Here is a 24,678-nt window from a genome sequence, read left to right on the forward strand (position 1 = left end):
CCCAGACCCGCGACTACGCGCGAGTGCAGGCTCGCCCATCAGTCTCAACCTCTCAAAGGGCAGGCCAACTTTGCTGTTGCGCCCTTCATCATGTTCACATTCGACATCTTTCAATGTCTTCTACACAACATTTGTTGTCTCTTATTCTCATCCTATCAAGCCACCGTTCTAGTAACTTTCTGTCACACACCTTATTTTCTCTACTGCCACACCTTGCTCATCTTAGTTTCTCTAACCAACTTAACTTAAACACACCATTCTTCCATAGAACAAACATCACTCACACACACTCATATACACACCCACTCATGAGGGTCCTCTGCGCGCACACTCTCTCTCCCCCCAATTTGGTTCATTTTGGATGTTTTAGCGGTCTGATCTCTCACAGGAGGAACTGTTACCACCGGATATTTTTTGAGGAGGCCTCACTTCCCCTCGGGGATCTCTTTATTAACCCCAGCTATTTGAATACGATCGTCACCGCACCCTTGTCCGCCACGACGAAGCACTAGGTCCCTGACCTATCAGTAGTACGCGTAAGTCCCTGACTTTACCGTACACGTTACACACGTAAGTTCCAAACTTATTCACCGTATGTATCTTAACTTCATGCACACCTTATTTGATCTGAACGACAGTCTCCTCTTAAATTTCCTCTTTCAATTTGCAGCATTTCGACTTATAGTAACAGGTATTCTGCTTACCTTATCGGTGATGAGCTCAGGGTTTAGGAAACGTCGTACCAGCTCAACGTTGTGCGCTTATTCCAAACGGTTCGCCGACCGGGAGACAGTGTCCCTGACACTGTCCGGTGTCTTGGCTAAAGACCACGAGTTGTCAATTACCCTTCTCTTGACATCACGTCCGCGGTCACCAAGAAATTGTTAGGTTACGGATTCTAGTTATTGATCTGACTCCAAATTGCGATCAACACTTAACACATAAATTGCTATGTCCTAATCCACACACTGGCGCACCTAACAATTTTGCGAGTTCGTTCTGTCAAAGAGAAGACCAGTAGATCAATCAAACCAAATTTACCAATTATTTATTCCTGACAAAGCGTACTAATACAGGCCTGGGTCCCGGGTCCCTCACACTAAAACTCGTGCGTTTTTGTGACCACCAAAAGACGACACATTCTTCCGGGTTGCCCAGTTTTAAAGAAACACAATATGAATATTAAAGCATGCAAAATATTGTGAGATGATTGGTCGATGGCCATCTCCTCCCCGGTCCAGGTGTCGCTGAGGTCAGACAGTTGGGTTTTTCCCTCGAAGGCCGGTCTCATAGACGTGCTGTTGTTCTTGTTCCTAACCGACCTTGAGATGGTCTCCTCCGGTACTCCCTATCCGGGCCTATTCCACAACACTTTGAAGAAAACAAGTTCATGCAGTTTGTCTGCACATTCCTCGCCCCCCACCAATCCACACGTGCACTCTAATACTAGATATTAATATGATTATAAGTTTAACACAAACTTAAAAAATATGTTTGCAAACTCCCAAAAGCACATTTCCCTTTAATGGCAAGTAGATTTCTTAATTGTATGCAATAGATGCTGAAGTGGAAGAAAATGTATGGAGTACAAGGAAATTTGAAATGTGGAAGAAGTGGTAGAAGTGCTAGAGTGTGGTTGAAATCTTCACAAAGAGATGAGAACGAATTCAAGAGACAAAAGCTAGAAAGATGAAAACTGATGAGGTCACAAGTGTTTGTCAGACCAGGAGACAATAAGGCCCCTGTGAGCAGGTGCAAGGCCGCAGCTCAAGCCGCGGCTCAAGCAAGGGGCAAGAGGAGTTTCCGGTCCTATGCAAATCATGTATCGAAATTTAAAAGATCTGAAACCTCTCCCATATGACAGCAAAACATGTCATTGTCAGGTTATCAAAAATCTTTTTAGATTGTTAGAGCCCCTGTCCACACAAGAAGTATGACAATGCTGTTTGTAGGCCCAATTACAAATGAATAGGGATCAAATTGTGTTACACTGAAGTTAAAATACGCAAATCAAGTGGTAAAGAAATGCAACTTGCTTCTAGAAGGTAAATAAATAAAATTAGAATGTGCTGTCCTCGTGTGCATGGGAGGGACCAGCTCATGATCGACCACAGGAAATGGCCAGCCTGTGACGAATCATTGTTGCTGAGACCTACCTTCCGCACGCGAGAGCTGTGCATGTGTGTGCGTATGTGTTAAGTTGATGAAGATTGGCTAAACTTTTAGTATAAAGAAATTTGCTAGACTGTTGTCTATTCAATTTACACCGCAGAACAGAAACAATTTTGACAGATAAAAATGAAAGAAAAAGAGAGAAATCTGTATGCGAGCAGAAACTAATCCACACTAGTGCATGTTAGTGTCAAGCCCTCATGAAATCAAATTCGGAGTTAACAAAACAACAGAACATGCTTTCAGGAATTGGGAGAAGCTAAATTGTGAATTTAAGATTTTGCAATGCTACATTTAATAGGAATAATTTATTGGTTGTGTTATAAGATTATGCAAAATTCTAAATGCAAGCTAAATCTGAGAGATTGAGTTCTTCAAATTTAAAAACAAAGAAAAAATTTAGATTAATTTGCCAATTGTTCGTTTTAGTTAATTTTTTTTGAATTGGTGGATTGTTCTACCAGGAAACCTGAGTTGAAAATGATATATGAATGTTGTGTGGTGAGCTTGGATGAATTGGGACCAATGTGATAGAAAGACTCCTTTTTGGAGACTGTGTGTGAGATGCAAATGAACATTGATGAATGATAGCCTGAATGAAAAGAAATTACAGGTTGAATGGTTGAAGTTATTGGCGACTACTATAGAAAATTAGTAGAGCGACTTTGATGAAAGAGTGATTTTGAGCAGGTTGAATGTTAGAAAGAAACACGTAGCTTTTGGATTGATAATTAACTAGAGAAAAAACTGGAGAACCAGTAACATGTAGAAGATGTGTGAACTGAGAAATTGAGAAGCGTTTTGGAAAGAAAGTCAAATTAAATGATGATGGAATCGTATGTAGTAAAGAACGCATTCTCCCAAAAACCTTGTCAAGGTGTGAGGCATGGGCGTTGCCAAGCCTCAAAAGGGGGGAGTGAGTAGGACAGATAGTGGAAGATAGTAATATTACAACACTTTATGACAATGAATTTTCGAATACATTTGGTGTTATATTGTGGTAAATTTTTTGTTCTGGTGTAGATAAGTTAGCAACACGAGAGATTTAGAGGTTCAAAAGAAAGACAGTTAAAAGAAAACATTTTTGATTTGGACAATTGCAGGCTAACAGGAACATGAGAACGATAAGAACTACGAGGTGGGATCCAATTTCATTGGGGAGATTGAGAATTCACAGCACCATACTCTAAGTCACATTTTTGAGCAAGCATGACAATAACATGTGAGAGGTCAAGACATACAGATCAGGGCTTGATGTGGAAAGCAGACCTCAATGAGTTGATTTTCAATAATGATACTGAAGACAACATACTGTCCGATTAAATTGGAACTATAGATAAAATGTAGCTCAAAAATAGGATGAGTTGCAGGATTTACGATATAAAAACGAGACCGCTGTTATTAGGAGAATTTAAAGTTTGGTAAATAAATGTTACCAGCAAATTGATGGAAGCAGCTACATTTGGAGATAGTCTTACAAGTTTGACGTCCCAGCCTGTCATTCTCAGTGTCAGGGCCCCTGAAACCCAATCCGAGTCTTCGCCTGCAGCCGTGAACAACTACAAAATGGTGCCTGGCTCTGAAGCACCTTTGACCTTTGGCGAAGGACAAGAAAAGACTGCTGTTGTGCTTGGAGAAGGACAAGTACACTCCGGAGGACAGACAACATCCTCGGGGACGAGAAAAGACAGTGAAAAGCGGAGGAACTCACAATGATGAAAATTGACTCATTTGAACAATGGACTCATTCAAGAGTGATGGATGGGGTCGCTCTGAAGCAACAGCCAAAGAACACCAACGTGAGAGGGTGAAGTGCGGCAAAAAGAAATGGACTTGGAGTGTCCGAAAACCAAATCGCACTCCTTGGCGTTACCAAATTTGGTGGAGCTTTGTTCAAAGTGGAAGGGAGGTTCATTGTGCACTGAGTTTAACAGAACTGAGGAGATTTGATAAATAAATAAATACAAATTTGAAAAATACGTAGGGCTACAGATTATAATCAGAGATTGAACGGATTTGGATAAAACAAATAGGCTAAAACGGTAGGAAACAAGAGCAAGATCTTATATTTTGGCTCATCAAGCTTAAGACGTAGAGGTCGAGTTATATACATTTTAGAACAGGACATTTGGGAGTCAGGAGGAAGCTAGGTTGCTCAATGTACCTACTCAATACAATAGTAAGGTTTTTTTATACCACAGTGGAGGTTAAATGGTCAGAAAGTTAGGTACGTTCAATTTTTGACATTCACACAATCATGCATAAGAGTCACAAGGCGACAGTTAACAAGACAATGACTGCAATAGGGGCCACCTACGACTGCACCGACATGAAAAAGTAGAAGTGAGAGAGCAGAGTATGGGATTATATGCTAAAACGTCTGCTATACATTTACCAATAGGAGATTCTATCAAAAGAAGCTACATGAGAGATGGATTAGAATCCCTTTGTGTGTGTGTGTGCGTGTGTGTGTGTGTGTGTGTGCACCCTGTGTGGGTGCGAGCGTGTGAGGAGAAAGAAGGCATGGATAAGACAATCTCTTTTACACCAGGAGGCAATAAATGGGAACGCCCCTGTCATAAATAGTCTTTGGTTAAAGGGAATCATTAGGAAGTGTTCAAACTCTTCCCGCATTCACTCCTATTTGCCAGTTAAATGGGCACTACAATTGACTACGAGAGTTGCAAGCAACAGATGAAGAGCAGTCCTTGGCAGATTATATGATCAGGACGCTCAAACTGTGTCAAAGTTTGACAGGTTGCAGGACCCACAAATGCATTAACGACGACTGCTCTCCAGGAGGAAACTGGATGGGAGCTTTGGACATCAAAGTCAAAGTCAAAGTCAAAGTCAGCTTTATTGTCAATTTCTCCACATGCCAAAGACACACAAAGAAGACACACCGCTGTGTGCCAGGATGAGAGAGCCGTTTTCAAGGTGTAAGGGCTCTACTACCAACATGGCTGCACCATCGGACGGGACCTACTTCATCCAGAAGTTCAGAGGCACTGCCTCACCTGCATCCTATGAGTGCACGTGCCTGTTCAGTACGGATCATGGTTTTGTGGTCACGAGAGTTGTCCGATGCTGCCTGCCAACTGGACACGAGTGTGTGCGCCAGTGTGTGTGACAGACCTCACCTACAGACTAGAACATCAGCAGCTGACGAAAACGCGAGCACATATACAACTTCTTAGACGTGACAGATGTGATAATGATAATGAGACGTGGATTGCGTAGATGCTGTTCTGTTGAGCATGTATTACGGAAACTTGTTGATTTGACCATCAAATATGCTTCGCAAGTAATGGATACGCTGATGTACTGTTTCTTTGTTTTTCTTTTTGTTTTTATTGATAGCATTCTGGCAAAGGGACCGTGTAAGAATTTTCCTGCTAATAACATCTGGCCAGCAGGTTTTTCGCTTACACAATAAGTTTGATCTGGGGTATTAAGGTAATGCCTCTGTCAGGCGCAGAGCAGAGAGAGGACTCGAATGCAGAGATTCCAAAGTTCAACAAAGTGTTTATTGTCTCTACTGATGGTCGAACAAAAAACGCCTCACGAGGAGGGAAAAAAGGGGAAACTAAGGCGCCTCGAACCGAGGGAGAAAAAGGAGAAATCAAAGCGCCTCGAACCGAGGGAAATACAAAAACAAGATAGCGATGTAACCAAGTTAACATCGGTGAGCAAGGACGTTCAAACAAGGCTTTCTATGTGGACTCAAGGGTTTCATGATCGCTAGTGTTCTCAGCAAGGCAAGACGCACTGGCACTGGATACGGGGAAAGACGCGGGTTATATGGACACAGGAGGGGAACACAGGTGAAGACAGTTGGTCATTGACGCAGGTGCACACACTTGGAATCAGGGGATCACGTGACCGGACGCACAGGGGAAGGACACACTGACTGGAACGAGAGGAAATCACACAATAAAACAGGAAATGATCCGGACGACACATGACAGCATGACATAACCCCCCCCCCCCCCTCTAGGGCCGGATCCCAGACGGACCCGGAGCATCGGGGTGAGCCGCGTAAAAGTCATCTAGTAGCCCGGGATCCAGGATATAACTACGCGGCACCCATTGCCGCTCCTCTGGCCCGTAACCCTCCCATTCCACCAGGAACTGCCAGCCACGGCCCTTCCGGCGCACGTCCAGCAACTTCTTAACTGTGTAGGCAGGCCCACCCCCCACCGTCCGCGGAGGCGGAGGTGCCGCGGGAGCCGGCACCATCCCACTCTCCCTCACCGGCTTGACCTTCCCGACGTGGAAGGTGGGATGCACCGCAAGGGACCGAGGCAGACGGCGTCGCACAGCCGCTGGACCGACGACCTTGGCAATTGGGAACGGCCCCACAAAACGGGGGGCCAGCTTCCTGGAGCCCACCTGGAGGGGAAGGTCCCGGGCGGACAGCCAGACCCGCTGGCCGGGCCGGTAGACGGGCGCCGGACGACGTCTCCGGTCAGCCATCCTCTTCACCCGGTCGCCCTGGCGGACCAGTATGGCCCTTGCCGCCGCCCAGATGCGCTGACAGCGTCTCACCATGGCGCGCGCCGAGGTTACTGACACCTCCGGCTCGCTGTCGGGGAAGAGCGGGGGCTGGTATCCGAAAACACACATGAAGGGGGACATCCCGGTAGCCGTGGTGGGAAGGGAGTTATGGGCGTACTCTACCCAGGTCAAGTTTTGACTCCACGACGAGGGGTTCTGGGTCACCAAGCAGCGGAGGCCCGTTTCCAGCTGCTGGTTAATACGTTCTGCTTGGCCGTTCGCTTCTGGGTGGTAGCCCAAAGTGAGGCTCACGGTGGCCCCTATAAGTTTGCAGAAGGCTTTCCAAAAGCGGGACACGAACTGGGGGCCCCTATCTGACACGACGTCCCGAGGAAATCCATGAATCCTGAAGACGTGGTCCATGAGGACCACTGCTGTACGTTTTGCCGAAGGTAATTTGGGCAGGGCAATGAAGTGGGCCATCTTGGAGAATCTATCCACGACGGTGAATATCGTTGTCTTACCGCTAGACACCGGCAGTCCCGTGACAAAATCCACCGAGATGTTGGCCCATGGTCGAGAGGGGATGGAGAGCGGTTGCAGCAACCCCACACGGCTGCCAGGAGTGTTCTTACTTCGCGCACAGATGGAACAGGCTGCAACATACTCCCGGACGTCTGCCCCCATGGAGGGCCACCAGAATCTTTGTTGGATGACGTGCAGGGTTCTTCGCACGCCCGGGTGACACGTGAGCCGGGAGGTGTGCGCCCAGTGGATCACTTGGGATCGTAGTTGGGGTGGAACGAACAGTCTATTCTCGGGACTTCCTCTAGGGGGTGGATCATCGTGGTTTGCCTGCTTCACCAAGTCCTCTATGGGCCAGGTTACGGCTCCCACCACGCAGTGAGGGGGGAGAATGGGCTCTGGCTCTGTGGACACCGGGTCTGGGCTGTAGACGCGTGACAGCGCATCAGGTTTGGTGTTCTTGGCCCCCGGTCTGTAAGACAACGTAAAATGGAAACGGTTAAAGAAGAGGGACCAACGAGCCTGGCGGGAGTTCAATCGCTTGGCATCCTTGATATATTGCAGGTTCTTGTGATCGGTCCAAACCAGAAAGGGGTGTTGGGCTCCCTCCAGCCAGTGTCTCCATTCTTCAAGGGCTTTTTTGACCGCCAACAATTCCCGATCTCCGACGTCGTAGTTCTGCTCCGCGGGGGTCAGCCGTCGGGACAAAAAGGCGCATGGATGGAGCTTGTTGTCGGCCGGGGATCTCTGAGACAGGACGGCGCCGATTCCCTGACTGGAGGCATCAACCTCCACCACGAACTGACGAGATGGGTCAGGCAAGGTAAGGATTGGGGCGGTGGTGAACCGCCTCTTCAGCTCCTGGAAGGCGGCTTCAGCCTCCGCCGTCCAGCGAAACGGAACCGTCGGGGGGGTGAGAGCGTGCAGGGGAGCCGCGGTGGCGCTGAAGCCTCGTATGAAGCGTCTATAAAAGTTAGCAAATCCCAGAAATTGCTGTACTCTTTTGCGGCTATCCGGTACCGGCCATTGGGTCACCGCGCTCACTTTGGCTGGGTCCATCTGGACCTTCCCTGGGGCTATGATGAAGCCAAGGAACGATATTGTTTCTGCATGGAACTCGCTTTTTTCGGCCTTTACATAAAGTTGATGGTCCAGGAGCCGTTGTAGGACTGACTTAACATGACTTTCATGGGTCCTCAAATCTGGTGAATAAATTAAGATGTCATCCAAGTAAACGAAAACAAAGTGGTCTAAGAAATCACTCAAAACGTCATTGATCATGGCCTGGAAGACGGCGGGGGCATTGGTGAGGCCGAACGGCATTACCCGGTATTCAAAGTGTCCCCTGGGGGTGTTGAAGCCCGTCTTCCACTCGTCTCCTTCCCGAATGCGCACGAGGTGATACGCGTTACGCAAATCTAGCTTGGTGAATACCCGAGCCTGCTGCAACTGATCAAACACGGCCGACATGAGTGGGAGGGGGTACCGATTCTTTATAGTGATCTGGTTGAGGGGACTGTAATCTATGCAGGGGCGCAGGGTTCCGTCCTTCTTCCCCACAAAGAAAAACCCGGCCCCTGCAGGCGATGACGACGGCCTGATCAGACCCGCTTTCAGTGACGCGTCAATATAGTCATTCAAGGCCTTCTTTTCGGGGCCCGAAAGGGAATAAAGTCTCCCCTTGGGGATCGAAGCCCCGGGCAATAGGTCTATGGCGCAGTCGTAAGGACGATGGGGTGGTAAGGAGCTTGCCTTGGCTTTTCTAAATACCTCCGCAAGTTGATGGTAGCATTTGGGTACTTGGTTTAGGTCCGGAGATCTGGACTCTGGTTCAGGAGACGCAAGGTCCGAGGGAGAAGTGCAGGTGGACTCGATCGAAGGGTTTGGTTTGACACACGATACTTGGCACTGGGATGCCCACCCCTTTATCTCCCCTGACTCCCAGTTTATTGCAGGGTTGTGGTGTTTTAGCCACGGATAACCGAGGATAAGCGGATTCAGGGGGGAGGTGACTACATGCAATCTTACTAGTTCATGATGAGTTCCAAAAGCCAGTGAGAGGGGTTCGGTTATAGAGGATACGTCAAAAAGGGCTTGTCTGTTAAGTGCCTTAGCCGTTATGGTCGTGTTCAAGGGTTCGGTCTTTACACCTAAGCTGCGAGCGAAAGCCCAGTCAATCAGATTCTCGTCGGCCCCAGAGTCAATTAACACCCCAAGCTCGATTTCCTTGCCTTGGCAGGTTAGCGTCCCGACGGGTAGAACCCTATTCTTCTGCCGGACCACGGAGAAGGTGCTTACCCTCAGCGCATTCCGCTCCGGGCAGGAGAGGCGGAGATGACCAAGCGCCCCGCAGTAGTAGCAGCGGCCCTCCTGGCGTCGACGCTGTCTTTCCTCCTCGCTCAATTTGGCCCTGCCGAGCTGCATGGGTTCCGTCCCAGCGAGTGGTAATGCCGGAGTCGATCTTTGGTGGTGCGTCTCGTGGGATGACCGCCCGCCCAATGATGCGGAAGGAGTAACGATCGCGCCCCGGCTTGTGCGCTGCTTCCTCCATTCCTGTAGTCGGTTGTCTGTTCGGACGGCCAACGCGATGAGAGTGTCGGGTTCCACAGGAAGATCAAGGGGAATGAGTTGGTCTCGGATGGTCCCGGAAAGACCCCGGAGAAAAGCATCGTACAGGGCCGACGAGTTCCATCCGCTTTCCGCGGCCAGAGTGCGGAAGCGGATCGCGTAGTCGCTGACCGTCTCTCGACCCTGGGTGATATGGCACAGCTCTCGTGCCTTCTCTCTGTCCGTGGGAGCTGGATCGAACACCATGCGCAGGGCCTCGATGAATCCGGAAAACGAGTGACAGGTAGCGGAGTTCCTGGCCCATTCTGCGGTCGCCCACGCCCGGGCTCTTCCCGTCAAATAGGATATCGTGTACGCCACCCGGGAGCGTTCCGTTGGGAAGTCGCCGGGAGCTCGCTCGAACTGCATCTCACAAGTCGTTATAAAGGCTCGACTCAGCCCGGGTTCACCTGCATATCGTTCCGGGGAAGCTAGTCTGATCCCCCTCGCAATAGGCGCGGGTGCCGGGTGGTCCACAGGGGGCGCCGCTGTGGAACAGGGTGTCGCAGCTCGCCCCGTGGTCAGCAGAGTGATGACGTCTTGCATTTGATGACTCAACGCATCCACCTGGGCGGCCACCGCCTCTTGGAAGCCTTCCTGGTTCTTCGCCAGTTCCTGAACTCCAACACTCAGAGCATCGACCTGCTTCTGCTGTTGGCCCAGCTGCGACGTCTGGGAGCGGACTTGGGCGACCAGCTGCTGCCGAGTCCATGTCTGGCCAGTGCGTAATGTCAGGCGCAGAGCAGGGAGAGGACTCGAATGCAGAGATTCCAAAGTTCAACAAAGTGTTTATTGTCTCTACTGATGGTCGAACAAAAAACGCCTCACGAGGAGGGAAAAAAGGGGAAACTAAGGCGCCTCGAACCGAGGGAGAAAAAGGAGAAATCAAAGCGCCTCGAACCGAGGGAAATACAAAAACAAGATAGCGATGTAACCAAGTTAACATCGGTGAGCAAGGACGTTCAAACAAGGCTTTCTACGTGGACTCAAGGGTTTCGTGATCGCTAGTGTTCTCAGCAAGGCAAGACGCACTGGCACTGGATACGGGGAAAGACGCGGGTTATATGGACACAGGAGGGGAACACAGGTGAAGACAGTTGGTCATTGACGCAGGTGCACACACTTGGAATCAGGGGATCACGTGACCGGACGCACAGGGGAAGGACACACTGACTGGAACGAGAGGAAATCACACAATAAAACAGGAAATGATCCGGACGACACATGACAGCATGACAGCCTCATCTTCACTGGAAAGTGTTGCCATCATTGTTTGTTGTTTTTATTTTTCCTATTCTTCTTTCTTCATCATACACATATATGTGTTTTTTTCTTACTTGTCTTTGTTGTTTGGGGTAGCATAATCATATGATAAAACAGGAGGGAGGTGTTAGGGTTTTCCAGGTTATCTTTATCATAGGATTATGTTGGAATGCAACAGGTAATAAATACCTTACCTTGTCCTCCTTATCACAAGATCGTAAAACATCCCCTGAGATGTTTAGACTAGAGGACAAGGGCTTTCTATTCAGCCCACTCATACCCCCACTCTGTTTCTCTTAATAAATATTCTCTTGCAGGAAGGAGAGTCCAGAGCGCTATTCGAACATCGCTGCACGCACAGCGACGAATGGACTCTCCACCTGCAGGTGTCCAAAAGAACTTGCCTGTCTCCCGTGTGGTTCTTGCAAAATAAGTTGGAGTGAGCAAATCTCTAACAGCGGTCGCTAAAATTTAGAAAATATTTTTAAAGTCCTAATGGACTTTCCAAAATTTAAGTGGACCTCAGTGCGCAGGGAGCTTAATTGGGTCTGATCGCGCATCCGCAGCGCGCTGGGCGCTCACTGTCGCATAGCTTTAGGAGCGTCTTTGTGTTTTAGGATGGCTTTACTGCTTCCACTTGCTGCCTTTGGAGGCATGATTAGAGTTGATGCAATCCTCAGAGTAATGAGAATGTAATAACGAACGGAGTCAGTTGGCATGCGGTTCCTCTCGGCTCATCTCGCGAGGTTCGACAACCAAATTTCGTCCAACATCCGAAGCAAAAAAAAAAAAACCGGGACGTTCGAAAACCGAGGCTCCACCGTATAATTTAAATGAATATGTGAAAGAATACAATATAAAATATAATTACTTAAATTAATTAATGTATATACTAGGTCATCAAATCAATGTCAGTCGAGTCTGTCAACTAGGTTGCCTCAGAGCCGTGGTTTACCATTTGGCAGGCAACTGCCTAGGGCCCCCACTGACCAGGCCACTAGGAGGCCCCCGAAGGCCGACAAACTTTACTGCACAGCATTGTCTCAATGTGGCAAAGACGCAAACGCAATGACCGCAGCAACCCGCCCTTTGCAATGACATCGGAGTAGGAAACCACCCTAAAGGGGCCCCATGGTCTTGTGCAGCAGCCAGTCAGAAAATAGAACGGTTTCTGCCCGGGAAGCTTATCTCTGGTGTGATTGATTCTTCTCAATCAGTTTGAAGAAAATGGAGACATGTGCACCGTGTAGGCCTACGCTACATCATGAAGCGGACTTATCCCTCTGGAAGTGAGAAAAGAAAGAAAAAGAAAGATGAAGAAAAAAGAAAGCAATGCAGTGGTAAGTGGAGCAGATATAAATATAATGAGGATTAAGTTAGGTATAACAGTAAAACTAACTGAATGCAGTCAATGAGTTTTAAGTTAATGCTACTGTCTGCCTATAATGACGGATGGGACCTTATCTATCGGCATAAACATGTTAGTCTTTATGGTAGGTAGTATAAATAACCCAGAAAGGACTGCGCTGGGGAGCTGTCGGGTGTCTTCACGGACATCTTTAACGTTTCCCTGCAGCAGGCCATCGTCCCCTCGTGTTTCAAGGCTGCCACCATCGTTCCTGTGCCGAAGAAACCTGCACCGTCCTGCTTCAATGACTACCGCCCTGTGGCACTGACGCCCATCATCATGAAGTGCTTTGAGCGGCTGGTCATGGAGCACATCAAGTCCGTTCTCCCCCCCACCATTGACCCTTTCCAGTTTGCGTACCGTGCCAAGCGGTCCTCTGAGGATGCCATCTGCTCTGCCCTCCACTCGGCCCTCACCCATCTGGAGAGAAAGGACTCATATGTGAGGTTGCTGTTTGTGGACTTCAGCTCTGCCTTCAACACCATTGTGCCGCAGCGACTCATCTGCAAACTCGACGAGCTGGGCCTCAGTACCTCCCTCTGCAACTGGATACTGGACTTCCTCTGTCAGAGGCCTCAGGTGGTGCGTGTTGGCGACAAAATCTCCGCCAGCATCACGCTGAGCACGGGGGCCCCCCAGGGCTGCGTGCTCAGTCCATTACTCTTCACCCTGCTGACGCATGACTGCACTGCGACCTACAGCGACAACCGCATAGTGAAGTTTGCTGACGACACGACTCTGGTGGGTCTCATCACGAAGGGCGACGAGACTCGGTACAGGTCGGAAGTTAAACTTCTGACCACGTGGTGCAGGGACAACAACCTCCTGCTGAACGTAAATAAGACCAAGGAAATCATTGTTGACTTCCGGAAGGGTCACACAACACACCTGCCGCTGATCATCGACGGTGCTGTGGTGGAGAGGGTGAGCTGCACCAAGTTCCTGGGGGTGCACATCAGTGAGGACCTCTCCTGGTCCGCAAACACCTCGTCACTGGCAAAGAAAGCTCAGCGCCGCCTGTACTTCCTGCGGAAGCTCAGGCGTGCATGTGCTCCTCAGGCAGTCCTGTCTACATTCTACCGTGGCACCATTGAGAGCGTCCTCACCAGTTGCATCGCTGTCTGGGGTGGTAACTGCACTGAACAGAACTTGAAGGCCCTGCAGCGCATAGTGAATACGGCTGGTAAGATTATTGGTGCTTCGCTCCCCTCCCTGAAGGACATTTACACCTCCCATCTCGCCCGCAAGGCAACCTCGATTGCCAGAGATGTGAGTCACCCGGCTCACTCTTTGTTTGACCTTCTGCCCTCTGGGAAGAGGTACAGGAGCCTGCGCTCCCGCACCACCAGACTTGCCAACAGCTTCTTTCTCCAGGCTGTTAGGGCCCTGAACTCGCTACCCCCTTCTGCGTAGCGTGCGGCACTGTTGCACTATTTTCGGGAATGTCTGCTGTACGCGCACTTGCTCCTTTTTTTTCTGCTCCTCTTATTTATTTATTTATTTATTTATTTATTTATTTATTTATTTATTGTCGTGTTATTTATTCATTATTTATTCAGCACGCTTTTGTTATACTTGTTTGTCTGTTGTGAGCCATGTCTTGTCACCGTGGGATAGGGGGGAACGAAATTTCGGTTTCTTTGTGTGTCTTTGGCATGTGGAGAAATTGACAATAAAGCTGACTTTGACTTTGATAAACTATGCTAAGAGCGCTTCTGGTGCTAGCAGGGGCACACTTTGTTAGCGCACCAGGGAGCCCCCATAAATTTGTTTGCCTAGGGCCCCCAAAAGTCTAGGCACAGCCCTGGGTTGCCTGTAGTATTTTGAAGGTCCAGCGGGTGTCAGCAGTCAGCGACACAGTATCGACACAGTGTCAATACAGTTTGGCAATGTGTCGAAACGATACACGACGCCTCATGGACCCATCACTAGTTTGTAGCAGTGTATTGTTAATATCAGGTTGCGACATAACCGAAAGTAAATCTAATTTCGAAGGCACTTCCTGTTTCCCGTAAAGAGTCGGGAGTGTGACGTAATGCTCGGCGCGACAGAAAACACTCGATCATATCTGCCACATTAAATATGGCCGACGTTCTCACGCGTTGCAGCATGGGGTCAAACAGCTCAAGGTGGTCTATATGTACATGTCTGTGGCTGCAGCAGCCTCGCAGGCTGAGTGGTCTGAGAGAATGGGATAGCGCTGCAGCTGTCGTTAGGTGGAAGATAGCGAAATGATTGCCAGGGCAGGTCTGCTCTGGTTCGTCGTAGTGAACATGTTATAGAAACGAAAACCATGTCACGTATTTCAGGGTATTGTACGAAAAACAGCCACGTGGAATGCAGAGCACTTGACGTGAGGGGGAGAGAACAACACCACAGACGATAAAAGGAAGACACGACTGTCCCATATTTGGCACCACCATTTTGTTGGCAGGGATGGAGCACATCCGGACGCCCAAGGTATTGTTGACATGTCAACATTGAATTGAACCTAAGATGTTCCGTTTCGTTATTTTCTTGATCAGTGTTTATTTTCACCCTGTCAGTTACACTTTGATAATTATCCTTCTCGAGTTTACTAACGTTACCCGTTGGCAGGGTCAAGCATCCGAGCAGTATCGGGAGCTATGGCGTCAGTGCAAACGGCACATTTTATATGATTTTAGTTTTTTTTTTTTTTTTTTTTTTAACAACTCCTTTTCTGTGTTAACAAAGCAATCGTAATAGGTTAACCAATGATGTGAGAAATCGCCCATCCTATCACCACACATACCAATGGTGTGTCCTATAATGGAATGGATTTCGTTTATAAATGGGATATGCTTAATACTTTTGTACAATCACGTTATACGGGAACAGATTTTTCTGACAACAATTAATGTTACTAGTTTTTATTAATCTCTATCCTCCAAATCACCGCATCATAATTGGGCAACTAGTTAAAAAAACAGCCGAGAAATTATGATGTTATTACAACGCTAAAATACCAAGACCTAATGCATTTGTTCTGATTTAAATTCAAACGTGTGAGAATTTTTATTAAATAAATTGAACAAAATAATACCAATTGCAAAATATTCCAACATTACAGAAATTCATGTCTCTAAAATAATCTGTAGTGATTTAAGGGCATTTTGGGGATGAGATTTATGATAAAATGGCCCACCCACCTTTGGAGCTTGGTGTACTGTTTTTTTCCCCCATCCCAGCTTGTCTATAGAGGGAGACAAGCATTGTAATGTGTGGTTTTTCCTGGCTTGGTTTGTCACGTTCTGTTGTCACCTCGTGTCTGAAATGGGGATTAATTTCCACCCAAATTAATTTGCACATTCCTAGTCATATTAACTTCAACCTGAGAAAATATGAGAGTTCTGTACGGTATTCTGGATTTGCTCATTCAAATGTGACCTCCTCTGAGCAAAATCCTCCATCATCTCCACATAACCAAAAATATTGTGCTGATTGTTTTAAGAATTACAGTTTGAAGTGAAAAATATGCATGTGCGTATTAATTTTGTTGACGATTGGTCCTAATTTTTTTATGTTTAGCGCCCCTAAAGTTATTAAAGTTCCACAGTCAGACATGCAAACAACCACTGCAGTTAGTTTTTTGGTATGGCGCCGATGTGAGTGGCAGCCTCCCAGCAGTGTTCTCTCTTTTCCTCTTTATTTCCTTCTTTTCTCCTTTTTCTTTCTGTCTTTTTGTCCATTCGGCGATGCTGGTGCCTTCTACCGCACCTCGGTGTATTTTCGGATCGGATATTTTTTTTTTTTCCTGGGACCGGGATCATCGGTCGAGACCGGCGGAACTCTACGACGGCTTCCTGCTTATCCGGCTGCTGATGACCAGGTCCCTCGCCTTGGCCTCGCAGCCGCGACCCCTGTAGGGAGTCCGCTCCCTTGTGCTCGTTGGAACCAATGACTTTCGCCGTGCTAGCCCCGTGGTGACCATCTGCATGTGCACCGACTGGGTGCCCAGGACGCTGCTCACACGTTTGCCTGCTTGGTGATGTTTTCACTGATTCACGACCACGGTCCATTGGGCGCCGTTAAACTGGACTGCGTGGAGGCTATTTTGTGTGTTTTTGGGTGTTCTCTGATATTGAGGGGTGCTGGTTGGCCGCTGTTACTTTTTTTCCTTTGTCTTTTAGCTTTGCTTTGCATTGCTTTGATGGCTTTTATCTTTAGCACTTTCTGGCTTTCCTTGTGGCGCCGTTGTGTGGCAGCTTTATGAGAGCCTATTGAGTTGCGCTCATGCCATCTGTGTGTCTTTTGTATACCCACTCTGTGGTATGGACACTGCTGGGGCCTGAATTTCCCCACACCCCGGGATTAATAAATGTTCAATCAATCATCCCGCAACTTCCTATGGCTTGTCAAGGCAGCTTTCAACAGCTAAACATCAAGCCACCATCAAGGAAGCCCAAAAGCTCCGTGCCTGCTGCCAACCGTGTTATCAAGCAACGGCCAGAGAGGAGTCAGGAGCACCTTCACTGGCCCTCTCCATAACACCCACCCATGTAGCCATAGCAGGAGATGGAACAGTGTACGTTACACTGCCAGTCAACCATCCATATACATCAATTACGGATAAACTCCGAGACAACCCCCGGAGGTCGGATTGTCGAAATGTAATAGTTGGAATTGGAAAGATTCGGAGTCCCGGACTTCCTGCAATGAGGCCAACCGTTCAGCCAAATGTGGTCGTTAAAAATTTCAGATAGGCAGTGCAGAGGGAAATGTAAATCAAATGAACCCTTACAGATTTAAATTTAATACAGTCAAACCTCTGTTTTCGAACGTCCAGGTTCCCAAACAAATCGGAATTCGAACGAAAAATTCAAGATTTTTTTGCTTCGGTTGCCGAACAAAAATTCGGTGGTCGAACCTCACGAGATGAGCCGAGAAGACCCGAGAAAACCCGACCACACGACCCGGATGCCGACTGATTCTGTTCGTTGTTATTGTATTTTCGTTACTTTGAGGACTGCATTAACCACTAATCATGCCTCCAAAGAAAACAAGTGGGAACAGTAAAGCCATCCTAAAACACAAAACGCTCTTAAAGCAATGCGACAGTGAGCGCCCGGCACGCTGCAGTTGCGCATTCGGACCAAATTAAGCTCCCTGCGCACTGAGGTCCACTAAAATTTTGGAAAGTACATCAGGACTTAAAAAATATTTTCTAAATTTCAGCGATGGCTCTGTCACAATAATGCAACCAGCGCCGTGCAGTTGCGCGGTTGGCGACGCGCTACGGTTGCGCGTTCGGCGGTGCGCTGCAGTTGCGCGATCGGACAAAAATGCGCAAATGAAAAAATCTTTAAAAAAGGCGTTTTTTACGTCTAGGAACGGATTACATTTTTTTCCATTATTTGTAATGGGAAAAATAGATTCGGAATTCGAACGATTCACTTCTCGAACCGCCTTCTGGAACGGATTGTGGTTGAAAACCGAGGTTTGACTGTATATATCACCCAATGAACAATTTAGCTTGCAAAAATCCTCGGAACGTATTGTGTTTACGTATCTTGGTGAGTTATGAAAGAAAACAGACAGATGTGCAAGGTCAGCACCCAAGCTGCATGCAGGCTTCTCATTTCTTGCTCTTTTAAAGCAGGCATGGAAAGGTGAATTGTTTTGTGAGGTTTTCAAGCAGGCAACACAACTTTTGCCGCAGTGTAGAATGTTCTTTCGCTGGAACAAATATGATGAAACCTTGTCTTAACGTCTCCCAATACCTCATAGGTACGTATGTCTTATGGTCGATATAAAAGTTGCAGCTTGCTTTTAACACCTTTTGGATGGTCAAAGATGAGTTATCCCTGCTAAAAATAGATATACTGCATGAAAACCATCAAATCGAAAACGAAGCAACAGAGATGTTACTGTATCGTTTATAAAAAAATACTCGGAAAATAAGTTTTTATGCAGGCAGAACTAATTTGTCTGAAAGAAGTGCAAAAGAGACCTGCGCGACGTGATCACGTGAAAATTCCCTCAATGAAAAGTAGCGGAAACGAGGCTATTCTCACTTCCCCTAGACCAGGCGTGTCCAAAGTCCGGTCCGCGGGCCAAATCCGGCCCCCGGTCAGATTGCATACGGCTCGCAGCTTCGGTTTTATAATGTATTATTTATGGCCCGCCTGCACTGTCAAACTGAATAAAAAAAATAATCATGAAACTTGAAACTGTATTTCTTCCTATTACCAAAAGGTGGGAAGCACCACTCCTCGCCGCTCATTTCTGCCATGGCGACTGCAAAGAAAACAAGGAAAGTTGACATTGAGCGCCGTCGCTTTCAAGAGAACTGGGAATTACAATACTTCTTCACTGAAAATCAAGGCAATTGTTTTTGTCTAATTTTTAAAGAGAGGCTTGCCTTGTTTAAGGATTTCAACCTAAAGAGACACTATCAGACTAAACATGCTAAAACATACGACAAGCTAACAGGGAGTGACCGCGCTGATAAAGTGAAGCAGCTCCAAGATGAACTGGCATCACAACAGCGATTCTTCACGTGGGGCTGCGAGTCAAAATTAAATTAAAAGTAAATATTACTTAATATTTAATAGGCTCCAGCACGCCCGCGACCCCCGTGGGGACTAAGCGGTTCAGAAAATGGATGGATGGATATTACTTAATATTAAATATTACGAAGTGGCCATGTTAATACTGTTGATGTTATGAACCTGTAGACGACACACAAACTATTACTTTCTGAAAGATATTGTAAATGACAAGAGCAAAATTCACTTGTTTTAAGTTTTAATAATAACAGACAACTTTGCATTACTTATAACTCCTGTTTCAAATGTTCATGAGGCAAAAATAACTTTAAACTCGTGTAAATTTAAGATATTTCATACAGCTTGTTCAATGTTATCTGACTCTTCGGATATGAATTAAAGGCAGAATTTGTTTTTAGAGTTGTTCACATCTGGCTAAGTGGCTTATATTTGTTTCTTTTGTTATTTAAAAGAATAAAGACAATTTGGACAATGAAATTTGTTTTATAACAGTGTGTATTTGCATGAAATTTTTGTAGTTAAAAATTGTCCGAAAAAACAATTGGCCCCCGGGCCCCTTCAACTTTATCAAATTTGGCCCTCCTTGCAAAAAGTTTGTACACCCCTGCCCTAGACACTGTATCCCATTCCGTGTGTGTGTGTGTGTGTGTGTGTGTGTGTGTGTGTGTGTGTGTGTGTGTGTGTGTGTGTGTGTGTGTGTGTGTGTGTGTGTGTGTGTGTGTGTGTGTGTGTGCGTGCGTGTGCGTGTGTGCGTGCGTGCGTGTGTGCGTGTGTGTGCGTGCGTGCTTCCTTAAGGTGGAAAATGTGCGTCTCTTGGACCGGTCGAAGGGCCAGAGAAAGGCCAGCGTTGGGACCCTCTACCTTTCAGCTACACATTCAATGTTTATTGAGAACCACCCAGAGACTCGCAAGGAGACATGGGTAAGTGGGAAGCGGCATGGTGCTCCTCATCAAGTGAAATAGTTTCCTTTCATGACGTTCAAGTTGAGGTAGATTCTGTATATGCCGGCATGGACGGCTGGCAGACCGCTCATGCATGTAGGTGCATGTAGGTGCATGTCTTATAAATTAGGTTAAAAAACGATGGTAGTGTCAGCATTCATCTACTGGAGTATTTTATGTGTATTTCTGTATTGCAGGAAAAATGAGAGACAAAAAATAGCTTGTCTTTAAAAGGACTGCAAATATAGCATCTTCTTAGCGTAGATGACATTTTTAATTAAATATGTAATTTATTAACTGTTTAATTTATTTATTGAATATGGAATTAAACAAATAAATGTGCGATAAAATAATTACATCACCATTAGATAAAATATTTAATTAAATAGATGCCTTAGTAATTAAATTATTTTATTAATAATTATTGATTAAATACAGGGTCCGGCAAAATGATCTGACACATTTGCAGGTTTAATAAAATGCAAATAAATTAAAGAAACAAAACATATTTGTTAGAGATTTGCTCACTCCAACTTATTTTGCAAGAACCACACGGTAGACAAGCAAGTTCTTTTAGACACCTGCAGGTGGAGAGTTCACTCGCTCCAGGAATGAAGTCTGAAACTCTCCCAACTGCAAGGACATATTTATTAAGAGAAAGAGTAGGGTAAGAGTAGACTGAATAGGAAGCCCTTGTGCTCTACTCAAAACATATCAGGGGATGTTTTACGACCTTGTGTAGGATGAGACAAGGTAGGTTATTTATTACCGGTTGCATTCCAACATAATCATACGATAAGGATAATTTGAAAAACCCTAACATCTCCCTCCTGTTTTATCATATGATTATGCCACCGCAAACAACAAAGACAAGTCAAAAAAAAAAAAAAACCACATACCGTATTTGCCGGTGTATTGGTCGACCTTTTTCGATCCAAAATCGACCGAAAAAAATCGACCTCGACTTATACACCGAGTCATAAAATTTAACTTCGTATTCATCGCTTCAAATGTGATGGTAACCAAGGCCGTTTCTCATGCATCTCATTGTGCGTTGCACTTAGAAAATTTGAACCGGGCGGCGTGCGCGAGTGCGCGGCCCGCTGGAAGTCGAATGAGGCGCCGCGACCACCTCCGCGGTGCTTATAAACAGCCGATCCGCTCGGCGGGGGCTATTTTCGGCCACTTGGCTCGTGCGCACGGCCTCCCGGATGTGCCGGGCGGGTGCGCGAGCTCGCCGGCCGCTGGAAGTCGAATGAGGCGCCACGACCACCTCCGCGGTGCTTATAAACAGCCGATCCGCTCGGCGGGGGCTATTTTCGGCCACTTGGCTCGTGCGCACGGCCTCCCGGATGTGCCGGGCGGGTGCGCGAGCTCGCCGGCCGCTGGAAGTCGAATGAGGCGCCGCGACCACCTCCGCGGTGCTTATAAACAGCCGATCCGCTCGGCGGGGGCTATTTTCGGCCACTTGGCTCGTGCGCACGGCCTCCCGGATGTGCCGGGCGGGTGCGCGAGCTCGCCGGCCGCTGGAAGTCGAATGAGGCGCCGCGACCACCTCCACGGTGCTTATAAACAGCCGATCCGCTCGGCGGGGGCTATTTTCGGCCACTTGGCTCGTGCGCACGGCCTCCCGGATGTGCCGGGCGGGTGCGCGAGCTCGCCGGCCGCTGGAAGTCCAATGAGGCGCCGCGATCTCCTCCACGGTGCTTATAAAGTGCCGATCCGCTGGGCTTGGAGCTATTTCCGGCCTCCCGTTGGTGCCGGGCGGCGTGCGCGAGCTCGCCGGCCGCGATCTCCTCCGCGGTGCTTATAAAGTGCCGATCCGCTCGGCTTGGAGCTATTTCCGGCCTCCCGTTGGTGCCGGGCGGCGTGCGCGAGCTCGCCGGCCGCGATCTCCTCCGCGGTGCTTATAAACAGCCGCATGCGCACGGCCTCCCGGAATTTGAACACATTTCGTCAATAAATTTCGCATATTGAATTTTGAAGTTTAATATAATGCAACAATTGAGCTCGACTTATACAAAGGATATATCATAAAATCGTAAATTTCCGTCGAATTTTAGGGGGTCGACTTATACACCGAGTCGACCTGTACACCGGCAAATACGGTATGTATAATGAAGAAAGAAGAATAGTAAAAATAAAAAACAACAAACAATGATAGCAACACTTTCCAGTGAAGATGAGGCATTACCTTGATACCCCAGATCAAACTTATTGTGTAAGCGAAAAACCTGCCGGCCTGATTTTATTAGCAGGAAAATTCTTACACGGTCCTTTTGCCTAAGGCGACCAGAATGCTAACAATAAAAAACAAAACAAAAACACAGAAACAGTACATCATTGTATCCATCACTTGCGAAGCCTTTTCGATGGTCAAATCATCAAGTTTCTGTAAAACATGCTCAACAGAACAGCATCTACGCAATCCACGTTTCATTATCGTCATCACATCCGTCATCTCTAAGAAGTTGTATATGAACTTGGGCTACAGTAGAGGACACAAACTTCGACACAGCAGACTTCAAACATGGGATAACGCAGGACGTAAACAAGCACAACACCACCAGCACAACAAGCACAGGAGACAGCAATTTCAAAAGCAGTTGCCACCAGTTGCCAGAGAATAGCCAGGAAAAGAAATCAAACTGATGTGGGACCTTGTCATTAGACATGGCCTGCTGTAAGTTCTTCAGTGAATTCATGGCGTTGTTGATGTGGGTGTCATTTTCTCCTGGTATGTATGTGCAACAGGAAGTCCCAATGATGTGGCACACACCACCTTGTGCTGCCGTCAACAAGTCCAGAACCATCCTGTTTTGCAAGACCATCAGTCTAATAGCCTGAATCTCTCTATTTTGTCCATCGTTGATTTGCAGTGAGAGATTCACAAAGGATTGAAAACGATAGTTCAGTGTCTCGATGAAGAGCGATAGTTTCCCAACCCCAATCTGAGGAAAGAGCGCAAGGACAACTTTGTGTCCGACGGACCATACTTTATGGTCGTCTGGAACGTTTGCACCCCAGACAGGGTCATGAGGGTCGAAGGTTGCAACTGCCCTGCGTCGACGTCCAGAAGAGTTGTGTGCTTCTGTCAGCTGATGATGTCGTATCCTGTAGGTGTGGTCTGTCACCCACACTGGTGCACACACACCTGTCCAGTTGGCGGGCAGCATCGGATAAACCTTGTGACCACAAAGCCATGATTCGTTCTGAACAGGCACGTGCACTCATAGGATGCAGGTGAGGCAGTGCTTCCGAACTTCTGGACGAAGTAGGTCCCGTCCGATGGTGCAGCCATGTTGGTAGTAGAGCCCTTACACCTTGAAAACGGCTCTCTCATCCTGGCACACAGCGGCGATGTCCAAAGCTCCCATCCAGTCTCCTCTCCAGCTGGTCTCTCTGTGTAGGCCACTTGCGGTATTGTTCGTTCTTTAACAGTCACAGTGAGATTTGTCCAGAATAGCTGATCACAGGCACCGTCTGCAAGTCCAGGGCGGTAAGGGTCGGCATCTTTGACTGTGACAGCACGGTGTTGATATCCAACTCCTGGATGCCGTGTCCCTGTAAAACAATGCTCTAGACTTTCTTGCTACGTTTCACACAATAATAATGATGAGTAAATCATCAGATACCTCTCGTGTATACACTCCAACAAACGTTAAGCAGATGTGAGATAACTTGCATGAAGTCTACTTAACCAAACATTGAGTAAATATGGGATAACTTAAAAACTGTCCCGGTCAACAACAATTCATAAATAGAAACTACAAGGTATAATAGATAAAGAACTTCTCCTTAGCTAGACAAAGAACAAAAGTGTTCTGTTCATAACTAGTGAGGGCCTCTCACAGATAAGACAAGGAAGGGAGTATAAGAACTCCCTCAAACCTGGCAGATGTGTTGGCCTTGAGCGAAGGTATGAGACCTCCGGTTCAGGCTGGCCAGCGCTTCTACAAAACTAATTATCCTGACATTTCCCCACTGTTTATCACATATTTGCTCAAATTCACACATCACCGTAATCAACCCCTTTTCTCGACTCTCAGTCGTCGGATCACATTCATGAGGACAAATATGTTTACACCAAAGGATAAACGTTGCGATGTCATCATTCAGAATCCCATGGATCTGGGAAAAGTCTGGTAACACAGATGCAGGAATTTTGCCATCAACATCATCATGTTGCCGCTCAGACATTAGGTATATCTGAGCAATCTCGTCCTCCATGGGCGATATTACTGTAGTGGCGAGACAATTAAACAGAGCACGAAGACACGGTATGCAACATCCATACAAGGTGAGCATAGCAGCAATACTGCAACTGATGGCAACGGTACAACATAAATAATCGGTCGCAAATCCATACATATGACATATTAAATTCTCAAAGTCTTTGCAGCTTGTTTTGCCATAAGCAATCAATTGTTTCTTTTTTCAGTTACTCTTATAGTTAGTTACCTGAAACAAATTATCCACATTCATTCTAGATATTCATCCCATTCTTTAACATCTACAGAGGTTGTTGACAAAGTACACATATAAACATCATACTTTCATGGCAGTCCAGATCCGACACAGCAGATCATCCTGCAAAGGTCAAATTGATCTTTTAAATTGGAGGCATTCAGTGTTTTTGTTTTTGTTGAAACAAGCTCTACAAAAAAAAAATTGTTCTGTTTTGAAAATGTTTTGAATATGGATCAAATCCATATGTTGTATAAAGCTGACTGA

At 47.0% G+C, this 24,678-nt stretch overlaps 1 protein-coding gene and 1 long non-coding RNA gene across 6 annotated transcripts in view; one reads left to right on the top strand and one right to left on the bottom strand.

The window, feature by feature from the left end:
• The window catches only part of LOC137840286 (uncharacterized), a 245,330-nt gene that overhangs the window by 132,420 nt on the left and 88,232 nt on the right, over positions 1-24,678 (bottom strand). The gene's annotated exons all lie outside the window — the stretch shown is intronic.
• The window catches only part of LOC125969451 (myotubularin-related protein 7), a 41,819-nt gene continuing 31,686 nt past the window's right edge, over positions 14,546-24,678 (top strand). For 2 of the 5 annotated variants that reach the window (XM_049721531.2, XM_049721534.2), the window contains exons 1-2: positions 14,549-14,932; positions 19,798-19,923. In XM_049721531.2, coding sequence (XP_049577488.1) covers positions 14,909-14,932; positions 19,798-19,923 — 150 coding nt within the window. In that variant the 5' untranslated portion in view covers positions 14,549-14,908. Of the gene's footprint in view, positions 14,933-19,797; positions 19,924-24,678 lie in introns of all 5 variants that reach the window. The other 3 variants (XM_049721536.2, XM_049721533.2, XM_049721532.2) reach the window with 3 other exon arrangements.

Source organism: Syngnathus scovelli, chromosome 5 (genome assembly GCF_024217435.2).
Source record: "Syngnathus scovelli strain Florida chromosome 5, RoL_Ssco_1.2, whole genome shotgun sequence".
Taxonomy (NCBI): Eukaryota; Metazoa; Chordata; class Actinopteri; order Syngnathiformes; family Syngnathidae; genus Syngnathus; species Syngnathus scovelli.